At 52.1% G+C, this 12,336-nt stretch overlaps 1 protein-coding gene across 1 annotated transcript in view; it reads left to right on the top strand.

The window, feature by feature from the left end:
• The window catches only part of LOC133350029 (short transient receptor potential channel 4-like), a 30,580-nt gene extending 20,646 nt beyond the window's left edge, over positions 1-9,934 (top strand). Inside the window, 8 exon segments of the mRNA XM_061563987.1 lie at positions 522-841; positions 2,161-2,386; positions 6,184-6,411; positions 7,480-7,521; positions 8,618-8,707; positions 9,105-9,301; positions 9,303-9,846; positions 9,848-9,934. Coding sequence (XP_061419971.1) covers positions 522-841; positions 2,161-2,386; positions 6,184-6,411; positions 7,480-7,521; positions 8,618-8,707; positions 9,105-9,301; positions 9,303-9,846; positions 9,848-9,934 — 1,734 coding nt within the window.
• The last annotated feature ends 2,402 nt before the right edge of the window (positions 9,935-12,336 follow it).

The following is a 12,336-nucleotide window of genomic DNA, read 5'->3' as shown; positions in this document are numbered from 1 at the left end:
TGCAACAACAACAAAAAAATTTAACACGTAGGATTTCGCGACCAATATTATTCATAATCAACGTTTTTGGGTTAGATCGCGTTATTTATAATGTGTCGTAACCCTCTACCACCCGACACGGCCAATTACCAGAGAAACATCGTACTCAAAAACTGTAAATGTTGTGGTTTCACGCTTCAACACACCGGTGGGCTAAAGCAGTGAACTATTTGTCTTTTGTCAACGTGACACTTTTTTGCTGATTGGCCGTGTCGGGTGGTGTAGGGTTACGACACATTTATAAACAACGCGATCTAAACCCAAAAACGTTGAATATGAATAACAAAAACAATACAAACAATTCCCGTTTCCAACCATGCCAACTCATGAAATGACCAGGCGGCGGTGCCTCATTCCATCTCTCGACATTCACCCTACGGAGCGAATCGGCCCCTGCCATCAGGCAGTTGTCTTTAGAACCACACCGCGGGCAGTTCTGATGACCACCGTGTGTGACCGCGTGCCCCCCTCCCACTGCGCAGTACAACGGCTCGCGTCCGAGGGACGACTGGGAAATGTGGCACCCTACGCTCGTGGCCGAGGCCCTCTTCGCCATCGCCAACATCTTCAGCTCGCTGCGTCTCATCTCGCTCTTCACGGCCAACTCGCACCTGGGGCCCCTGCAGATCTCGCTGGGCCGCATGCTGCTCGACATCCTCAAGTTCCTCTTCATCTACTGCCTCGTGCTGCTCGCCTTCGCCAACGGGCTCAATCAGCTGTACTTCTACTACGAGACCAGCGCGGACGATGAGAACAACTGCAAGGGCATCCGATGTGAGAAGCAGAATAACGCCTTCTCCACGTGCGTATCCACAACGGGACCGGGAAGAGAGAGAGAGAGCGACGGCTCGGACGGTTCTATTGCTTTTCGACACTTTCGCGGATGTTTTGTTGTTTTTTCTTTCAAATGTGCGGTCTGTGTGCTTTGATTGAATGCCTTGTGTGCGGTCACGAGGTGAATGGTTTATCTGTGAGTCAGTGCGTCGGCTGGAGCCCTGCTGTGTTTTTTTTCATGTTTTTCACATTTCATTGTCAGCTCTGTCCTTTTTATGTCTGTAACATGGGGGTCATGATAACTCTCGTCAAGGATTATCCGATTGAAATATAATTGTAGTTTGTTGTTGTTGCTGCTATAAGTGACTTGCTCTGTACACCTAAACAAAACTAAAAACGGCCACATTTATGAAAGGGTTTCCCAAACCCTTGGAATGAACAAAAATATAAACCGGCGCGAAAGTCAAATAAGCCAATTCGACCGCGGCAATGAAGCCACACACGGGATGCGCCGTGCCTTGCTTCCCCATGGTGTCTTTCTACGTGACGCCATCTCGTTGTGTGGTGCGGCATTGAAACATTGCTAATCGCACGTTAAACACCGCCGACGACAAACTGCATGTTGGAAAACGTTGCATGATTCATGGCGTTTGCATGTTTTTTTTCTTCCTTATTTTAGAACTGCCTCCAATTAGCTGAGCTATTTTAAGAGACTCTGGAGCACATGGTAAGCTGCGGAAAAAAAAATGTAAAGCATCACTTTGGTTCGGCGAATTACCGTAGTCATCTGTGTGAGTGCGCGCGCACATATCCATGTATGTCCGCGTGGCACATACGTGTGCATTTACACTTGTATGCAGTGAAGGGAGCGGTGGCAAAGTGGTTAGTGCATTGTGCTATAATCTCACCAGCCTCGGCTCGATTCCCGGCCATCAATAATACCTGTGGCAAGCGGTATCTGAACCTATTCTGGACCTACTCTAGATTGACTCAGCCTTAAGTAAGTACGTGGTACATTCTGCAAACACCAGGTATGGGCAGACAAAGGTGATAAGTTCGTGGTATACCGATTGTACCACGTGTAGAGGATTTGGCTGCTGTACATTTCCACGTGATAAGCCACTTCGTTGAGCTATCATTTGTGGCCAGCTCGCTTCCGAAAAAAAGATCTGTACAGCTCAGTGGGCCTTACCTGGTCAAGTAACAAATAGTTAAAGACCACAACCCTGTGTGCCGCACGGGGCCTTATAAGGCGTGCAGCCTTATAGACTGCCCCAGCAGCAGTCTATAAGGCTACAATGGGGGAATCTTTCTTTGTGTGTTTGTTTATTTCCTACCCTCGTACAGGCTGTTTGAAACGCTGCAGTCGCTCTTTTGGTCCATCTTTGGGCTCATCAACCTGTACGTGACCAACGTGCGTCCACGGCACGAGTTCACCGAGTTTGTGGGCGCCACCATGTTCGGCACGTACAACGTAATCTCGCTCGTGGTGCTGCTAAACATGCTCATCGCCATGATGAACAACTCGTACCAGCTCATCGCGGTGAGGAGCGGCGAGTCCAGCATTATCAGCGTGCGCACTCTCACGATGCGGCGCGACACACGCACACACACACACTCACTTGCCCGTCTCGCGTGCCCGCGCGCACGTGCGCACACGCACACACACACACTCACTTGCCCGTCTCACGTGCCCGCGCGCACGTGCGCACACGTACGTGCGCGCGCACACACACGCACTCAGTCGCGACTTCTTCGCACGGTCCATGCGCAACGCCTTTTTAATGCCGCAGCAGAATGAGGGCCCCCGTTCAACACCGTGCCCAGTGCGTTAGGAGCGCTGGGCTACAACGTCATCAAATTGGCCATCGTGGGTTGGTGAAGGACGGGGACATAAAGCTGAGTTTCAGATATCCCTCGCCGCCACCGACGTTAGCCGTGGCCAGGAACTGAAAGCAGGTCCCCAGGTTCATGGTGCGGCGTGCTGATCACTGCGCCACTGCCTCACGCCCACGGCGTTGTGTATCCCACCCAGGACAATGCATGCGCATCGAGCAAAATGTTAAACAAAAACAATGAACCGCTCTACACTGTAAAGTTAGACTGACCTAATTTTAGACTTCATTTGAACCGAGCCCCCTGCTAATAATCTTACATCCGAATCAAACGAAATTGATAAATGCATTGCCGTTAGGGACAATTACACACGCAACAATGGAGTTATGCCGAATGCATCTCTCTCATAGCCCTCCAGTGACTCTCAGCACATCCGAACCTCATTGAATTGCTCGAAACTTAAAAAATAATTACCGTGAGCAAATCAACGTCGTGGCTTTCGTCATACGGCGAGCAGATACATTCCGTACTTGGCCGTGTCCAAACTAAAAACTCCACGCCAGAAGCCGAACGCGTTCTGTTAAAAATGTCTCCATATATTGCAGTCGGGTGGTGCGCAGCTGGTGCAGTCAATGGACACACTGCCTGCACCACGCTAAGAACGTGGCCACTTGAGTTTGATTCCCGCCCACGGCTGTAGAGCATCATCAGTGGTGGGTGATATCTTTCTTCACCAAGCCGGCGCTAACCGGTACGGTGAAGCACGGTCATGACCCACCCATTAGATGGCACTACAAAAGAAATATCATGAGAAGAAACGCAATCTTTGCACGGCGAATTGGAGTGCTTGTGCACAGCAAAGGTTGTCTGCTGTTGATTGTTATTTGGAGTTTGCGCCTCCCTCTGATGGCACAGGGGTGGAGAACCCACAGGCATCACGTGACATAGCACTTCAAAACGGCCCGCAGACAATATTTCGCCATCGTCGCGAGCATCTTAGCCACACTTATCAGGTGCTGGAGGGGGGGCAGATATTTTTTGACCTGGCCGTCACATCCGTCACTGTAAGGAAGTGACAGCAGTGTGTTAAAGCGTGGCATTGCAAAAAAAGGTTGTTTTTAAAGTCCTGTTTGGCCCCCCAAGGTTTCTAACCCCTCCTGTAACAACACTAATTGTCCGTGCGAGGTCTCTGGACACCGCCTCGTTGTCCGAACAAAGCCCACGCGAGTGCAACGGAGTCACTAAACAGCTGCTTGCAAGAGTAAAACATAACGACAGCACGCAGTAGCATTACGGCCTCGTAGCAAGGCCAAATGGATAATGAACGCCAGCCAAGTAACGCACTCAAGTACAACGGTAATGTTTTCTACGTCTTAATCGGCTGTCAGTTACCACTGTCATATGTTACTCACACATTGGCTTAGACACTCATATGAAAATGCGGGCAAACTACTCGCCTTGACTTGGAGGGTTTTAAAAGGCACATTTTTTTTCTGTGTCAAACGCACGTGATGTCAAAAAATCATGATATTTCTAAATGTGCACACTGCCAAGCGCTTAGACCGAATGATCACAATGCACAGCTCTTAAGGCCTCTAGGGTCCGATTTTATTTCCAGCCATTTACACCTCCAACTGTTGCCAATTAAAAAGTGAATCACGTGGCAGCACTGTGTGCTGCCACGCGATCATGCGGGCCTGATGGTGGGATTCTCCGCTTCGGTGTCTAAAATGAACACAATTAATTATGGAGTGGGGAGAAATGGAAGTATAATGACAAACTCATCGATAAATCTTGATAGGCAATCAGAAATGCGTGTTGTTGTTGTTGGGTTAGATTCGCTGATCTATGATGCACGATGCTCATGCATGACCGTTAGTGTCACATCAGCGCTCACGTTAATGTGTCTTGCCTGTGCTTTATGACAGAAAAATGGGGCTCGGTTCTTTTTTACCAGCTTAAAGCCATCAACATTTCAGCCAGATGGTGTTCTCCCTAATTGGATTTAACAAATATGGAATTATAACGAAATCCTAAACAGAATGCGAAACCATTTTTAAATCGCCGTCAATTACACTTCATGATAATTAGGGGTCATAGACCCCACACAATAAACCTTTCATTATGAAGAGCTAGGCACACAATAAGCTCCATTTCAGCCAGACAGCAAACACATTTCAGGATTCACAAGTGCTCTTTGACTCACCCCGTGGGCCACGCGCAATTTAACATTTGGACACCGTTGCGATCATCATCCACCGATTTGCAAAACTCAATGAAGAAGCGCTGCGAGCACCACGGAGTGTCGCGATTTGATTCGACGATCAAACTCTCTTTCATCTCGGATTTACCGTCGCATTATGTTGCTGTTGTACTCGTATGCCGTTCGGTTCGCTCCGTCACCAATGCCATCACCGAGTCTTCGACACAACTAGTAACGACTATTTAAAACATTTATTTATTTTACCAGATATAAGTCCCCACTAAGCTATACCGCTCTTTTTTTCAGAAACCACCTGGCCACCACAAATGTTAGCTCAACATAGTGGCTCAATCACGTGGAAATGTACCGCAGACAAACACTCTAAACGGGTGTTGATTCTAAATGTGGAGGGGAATAAAACGGAGCACCCGGAGAAAAACCCACGAGACCACGTGGCAGAACATGCATTACTCCAAAGATACAAGAGTCAGGGTCGGGCTCGAACCCAGGACATCCTGTATACCAGGCGAGGTCGTTAACATCTCCCCACCGTGGCGCACCCCACGGTCGATCCGACCCGTTACAGCCACGAGGCATCCTTCGCCAGCTCCACCCACGAGGTTCTTTCGCTCACAGAATCCTGTTGGCAGGGTCAACCCGATGGGCAGGGTCAACCCGATGGGCAGGGTCAACCCGATGGGCAGGGTCAACCCGATGGGCAGGGTCAACCCGATGGGCAGGGCCAACCCGGTGGGCAGGGTCAACCCGATGGGCAGGGCCAACCCGGTGGGCAGGGTCAACCCGGTGGGCAGGGCCAACCCGGTGGGCAGGGTCAACCCGATGGGCAGGGCCAACCCGGTGGGCAGGGTCAACCCGATGGGCAGGGTCAACCCGGTGGGCAGGGTCAACCCGGTGGGCAGGGTCAACCCGGTGGGCAGGGTCAACCCGGTGGGCAGGGTCAACCCGGTGGGCAGGGTCAACCCGGTGGGCAGGGTCAACCCGGTGGGCATGGTCAACCCGGTGGGCAGGGTCAACCCGATGGGCAGGGTCAACCCGATGGGCAGGGTCAACCCGGTGGGCAGGGTCAACCCGGTGGGCAGGGTCAACCCGGTGGGCAGGGTCAACCCGGTGGGCAGGGTCAACCCGATGGGCAGGGTCAACCCATTGGGGAAACGAGTCACAAAAGGGCCCAAAAGCGACGCAGTTGCCGCCCCCGGGCCTTACCCCGCGTATCGTTCTTCCCGCACTCGGCGCCAGCTTCGGCATTAACGCCGAGTCCCGCACACGTGCCGCTCCCTCCCTCCCTCCCTCCGTCTCCCCCGCCCGCGCAGGACCACGCCGACATCGAGTGGAAGTTTGCGCGCACCAAGCTGTGGATGAGCTACTTCGAGGAGGGCGGCACCCTCCCGACCCCGTTCAACATCATCCCGAGCCCCAAGTCCGTGTGGTACCTGTGCCAGTGGCTCGGCCGCCGCCTCTGCCCGTGCAGCCTCCTGAGCGCGCGACGGAAGAGACACGAGAGCCTCGGGACGCTGGGAGTGCGGGCCCAAATGACGCTGGTAACCAGTCGGTGGCGCTTGGCACGGGCAACACCAAGCTCGAGCTTTAAGCCACCCACCCACCCATCCCTCCCACACACATACACCGCCACAAGCAGATAGCAATTCTCCCCTCCCCGCCACCCCCCCCGACCGCAGATTCATGGAAATCTATGAGTGTGGCAAAGGTCGGCTTAATTTCGCATGATAATCATAACGTGATCATTCACATTACAAGATCGAATTAATCTCTCTCATCTCTATCTCGTCTGCATCGCTCTACTCTCATCTCGCTACGTCTCGATCTCCTGTTCATATCTGTTCTGTCATCTCACTGGCATTTTGTAAATGGAACTTGGGGCTCCCAAAAATATTTTTTACTTTCGGCCACCCCATCCCTCCCAGTGGGCCAGCAACTCCTTCTGAAGCGAGGTTAATCGGTGGCTCACCGGTTATCACCCTGCGCCATGAACCCACCCACCCGAGGTCGATGGCTAACACCAGTGGCGAGTGATGTCTGAACCAGCGTGGCCACTCCTGGGAATGACGTCCGAGAAACCAGCACGTGACACACAGCTCACCTTGCTCTGTGTGTTTAGTTTGTGTCGTCCTTCCCCGCACCTCCGATTTGCGCTGTTGGTTATGTCTTGTGCGAAAGAAGTGCAACATACATACAACTGATCGTATGGAAAGCTTTTGTTACTACTGAGCAACTAAATGTGACCTACATTTACAAATGCTGCTGTACCGGTAGATGGTAGGCGACTGCAGGTCAGCTAGGGAGATGATGCCACGCGACGGTGCCGTACGAGACACTTCAAAGTGAAGAAGAGGCAGTCAATCATCGGCAGAGGAGACGAGGAAAGATTTGAGCTTGGACTCGAACGGGGAGAGTGGGAGTCGGCAGCGCTGTGACCCCTCGGTGCCCCCAGCCACCTGTTGTGTCGGCGCTAGTCAAACGCGTTCGTCCGGTGATCGTTTTGATGTGGCAGGGAGGTCGTGTGTGTGTGGCCTCTAGAGGGACGGAGCTGCTGCCCTCCGCTGATGAGGATCGAGTCAAATGTGCTTGTGTCATCGCTGTGTTTGCAGAGACGTGCGGCCGACAACTTGAGACGCAACCACCAGTACCAGGTGTGTAAGCGGGGGTCACCACAAGTGCGTAATTGTTGTGGCCGGCGTGATGTTTCAGATGGGTTTACTGCGCGCTATTGTTTGGCACTTTAAATAGCAACTGTCCCAAACACCTGTCTTCCAGGATGTATGACTTTGAAGTGAACACGTCATCTTCGTCCGTATTTTTTTTTTAAATGACACCTAGGCAGCCAGATGTGTATCGTCTTTGCCATCGTGACAATATAATCGCACTGTGTAGGTTTTTTTTTGCGGTTGTGCTGTATACAACTCCGTGGTGTGTTTGGGTTGAACACGCGTGTCATTCGGATTGATGCCTGAAGATTCGCTCCACGTGTTGCGACCTTCATCCGAACATCCTGGGAGCTTCGCGATGAGCTGAATAACTGATCAATTATGTTTATTTAAAAGCTCCCATCGAATAAAGACGGCCACTGCATCGCACGCTTTCAAATGCGCTTCCACAGCCGTCTGGAACTTTCTTCCTTCCAATATTAGGAAGCCATTGGAGCTATGCACTTTTAAATCATCTAGATTGAAAACTAATACTGGTAGGAACCACCTGGTTCCACCAGCCCACAGGGGATTTTTGCGTTGTGGCCGAAACGTCGTGAGAATTTTATTATGTTTCATTTTTATTATTTTATTATTTCCCTTCTACGTGACTTTACCGAAAGAACCAAGAATATCTTAACACCTGTTTTATTACCGGAATGGTAAAACTTATTCTTATTTTTCATCATTTTCTCTGTCGATTAATGTGGAAACTCGAAATCCTAATTCGTGAGTCAAATGTCGAGGCTCCGGATTGAGAGCTGGTGAAGTAAGCCTTACACCCGCTGAGCGGTTAAGGAATTAATGAACCTCGTTCATCAAGGGGGCATTTGAACTTACATATTTAATTTTCATTTGTTTTCGGTTCGATCACGGACAAGCTCTGCTGTTGTCTTTTGTCTTCGTTGCTGCTGTGCTCACGCAGCACCACGCATCCCCCCCACCCCTTTGTAAAATAGCCGGGCAACCGGCTAAAGGGGTGCGTCCGTGTAACGAATGAAATGAACTCGAACAAACCCAAGCACTGTGCACGGTCGTTCAGGAGGTCATCAAGAACCTGGTGAAGCGCTACGTCGCTGCGATGATACGAGAAGCGAGGACGGAGGAGGGTCTGACGGAAGAAAACTTTAAGGTAGCATTTAACGATTGCATGTTTGTACAATGCACCGCGACCGCTGTGAGAGGCTTGCGCTTTAAGCTACGTCATTATCCAAGTCACGGTTTACGTTAAAAGTGCTGCGGGCAGCGCAGGGCAGTCCACCAACATCCATTATCGTACGGTACTTCTATCCCCCTATCTTTACTTCCCGCCTTTCATAGCCGCGCGAAGTATGGGTCAATTAACTCCCGTGGCTCACGCGGTGTGGGGATACCACCATCCAGCGGTGGATTGATAAAAGGGCCATCCAAGTACGCACGCACATACGCACGTGCACACGTGCGTATGTGCGTGTGTATGTGCATGTGCGCATGCGCGCTGAACTTCTTTCGCACCGGTACGTAGCCAACGTGTGTCCCCGTTTGCTCAGGAGCTCAAGCAAGACATCTCGAGCTTCCGCTACGAGGTGCTGGGACTGCTCAAGAAGGGGTCCCGGAAGCGCATCGCCGACCGCGGCGACGTCCTCAACGCGGCGGACTCCCGCGGCGATCGCTCGGCGGAGGAGGAGGAGGAGGCCCGTGGCGCCGCGTCGTCGCTCGCCGTGGTGGACGCCACCGCCGCCACCGCCCGTCCGGGCGCCCCTGTGCCTCAGCCCCAACGGAGTCCTGATCTACGACACGGACTCCACCAGCGCCGCGTGCGCACGCCTGGACGATCGCAGGTCGCTGTCTCGCAAGCGCGTCTTCGCCTGGAGGTCGAAGGTGAAGAGCCGCGGCTGCGGACGCGTCGCGGCGACGACGGCGGCGACGGCGCGAGAGCCGCACGCCTCGCCCTCCGCCGAGGCCGCGGCGGCGGCGGCGCCGTCGCAGCTCAACGGCGCCATCCGCACCGTGTCCGAGGAGGTGGACAGGCTGCCCGGACGGGGCGGGCGCGACGACGGGCCGGGCGGGGCATCCCGGGCGCTCGCGGACGCTCAGGACGAGCGGGCGCTCCCTCGCGCCCCGGCGGCTTTCTTGAGCGTGGCGACCGTGACGTCGCGGCCGTGGTCGTCGAGGGGAGGGCGGGTTCCGGCGGGCGGCACCGGCACGGCGCGGGGCGACGGGCGCGAACGGACGAAAGGCGCGTGCGCGCCGTCGCCCCCGTTCGCCTCGGACGCGGAGCTCGCCGACGCTGCCGGACGAGTCCTACGACACGTGCGAGGAGGATGGGGCTCCCAAGCGGCCCGTCCACCGGGACTCGTTTGCGACCACGAGGCTGTGAGCGGACGAGCGGCCGCAGATTGTTGCGTTTGTATCGAAGGCTCTGTGCCGCACCGGGGGTGGAGGAGGAGGAGGAGGGAGGAGGTAATGGGGACGGCGGTGGGAAGCTGCTTGGCTCACAAGTAGCATGTCGACTATTAAAGGGCGTGTTCCATACGTTTGTTACACAAAATAGTTTAATATGAAATAAAAGCAATTATGAAGAACATAGTACGTTTGAATTTATTGCCATGCTACGCTGGGTAGTGCTCGTTATCTGTGTCCGTGTGGATGTGTGTTATATAGGTCAATACAACTACCTTGAAAATGCGTTATTTCATAAATTAATTATCAGTGGGTGGAGCGGTGGCTCGGTGACGAATGCACCCCGCTAGCATCAGTGGCGGGTCCTCGCTCCTCCGGCCCCTTCACCAACAATGCAATGTTTGCTGGGTCGGCCTCACATATCATGACATTCACACTCCTACACCGCCGCTTGCCTTCATGGTCCATGGAGGCCGCGTGGAGAGAGGACGACTGTGGGCGTACGTTTTTTGCAAAGAGTGACTGTAATTTCAACATTCCTCTAGTTCAGCTAAAATATATATATATATGCATGTATATATCACCATCATTGTGATCGGCCATGATCCATCTGCTGCTGGATGAATGTCTCCTAAAGCTATTGCACTCTGTCCAGGTCTTCCTCGCAGCGGCTTTTGGCAGCCATCGAACAAAGATGGTAATTTTTGCGGCCGTCTGGAACGCTCTTCCTTCCGATATTAGGAAGCGACTCTAGCTGTGCACTTTTAAATCTATGTTGAAAACTAATTTCTTTAGGACTGCTGTTTGTGTTCAGTTTATTGTCCTTCCCCCGCACCTCCGATTTGCATGGTTGGCTACGTACGGTGCGAAAGAAGTTCAACGTACATAGAGTACGGCCACACAACCATCACGAAGAGCACCTGTGCATCGTCTGATTTCATTGCTCCATCGCTGCCGTGGATCTACTCTCGAGTGTGGTTCAAGTTTTCAAGTTTCAAGTTTCATGTATTAGGTAGAGCCCTGTGAGCCATGCGGCTCTTGAGTCGGGTGCAACCGCAACAAACAAAATATGAACACAGAACATCTTAAAGCGACGACGCGCAACAAAAGCATCCTGGATAAACCAGAAAATCGTCCCTTTACTGCCGCTCCGTTGTAAGTCTCAAACGTGGGTCTTACTCCTAGTTAGTGACATGGCCTGCTCCAAGCACACACTCGTCACAGCAATCGACAAGATGTCTTTTCTTCCCATCATATCCCCCAATCTGTGCGTTCCTCCTTAGGTCGCTCGATAGGTGGGGGAGCTATATGTAGCAGCTAACGCAATTAAAATCCCACGCGAAACTTACAGGAAATGATCAAATCCGATGAAAGTTAGAACTGGAAAGGACCACTGCTTGACGTGCAATTATGACCGTAACCCACGAAGGCAATTTTGACTGCAGAATAATTAATGAATTCGTACACGAGGATCATTAGGGTGTCAAAATGAATTGCACGCTGTTTTAACGGGAAGGCCACCATGCGTACACTGCTATTAGTGGATGCCATATTTCTCTCACATTCAGAGTTATTATGCACGTCTAATTATAAGGTCATACGGCTCGATGAACTAATCACAATGAGCTGAAAGCATACCAAAATGTCAACCGCAGTCTTTTGATGTTAAATGACCTCTGAATAATTTTACACTTCTACCAGTCGCCCGCTTCCAAGATAAGTCTGGCCAGGGTTGAAGAGTAGGCCAAGTTCCCGCCTGGAGGGGCTCTCTGGGCTGCCGACGAGCGGATGGCCTTCCACCAACAGTCGTGTGAGCAAGCAATTGCAGGGTTGCACCTTTATCGACGATTGCACCAGCTCCCGTTCGTGCGGTTGCACGACTGCTCGCGTATTCCAACCGACCCCGCATCTCACCTTCCCGTCCCCCCCTACAAAAGCGAGTCGTGTTATGGGCATTAATCCCACAACCAAAATTGACTCCGAATGCACCTGATCTGTTCAGATCTCGGACAGCTAGAGCAGTATGGAGCCTGGCTGTTACCTGGATGGGTCACCACCGGGTGGTAGGGGCGGCCCTTCTTATGATCGCGTATCCAAAGGGAACGTCATCTTCCTGTTATTCCCCTTTGTTTTTCATCGTTTGGATTCTGAATCCTTCTCGAATGACTGCCCCAGGTGCACGCATTCTGCCGCGTTTTCGACTTTTTTGGTGTGTCCCTTCAAAGGTCTTTTCCTCGCTCAAACTTGTTGAACCACACTTTTGTTTTGCTTTTGCAGTATTTATCGTGTGACGATTACCAGTGTTATTATCTCAGGGATGTTGCCATGGCGTAATGGTTAGCACGCTGGAATTCGCAGCCCAGAGGTCACCGGGTTCAA

The sequence above is a fragment of the Lethenteron reissneri genome, chromosome 32 (assembly GCF_015708825.2).
Source record: "Lethenteron reissneri isolate LAM-NWPU_2019-01 chromosome 32, ASM1570882v1, whole genome shotgun sequence".
Classification (NCBI taxonomy): domain Eukaryota; kingdom Metazoa; phylum Chordata; class Hyperoartia; order Petromyzontiformes; family Petromyzontidae; genus Lethenteron; species Lethenteron reissneri.
This window is presented reverse-complemented; position numbering and strand designations above follow the sequence as displayed.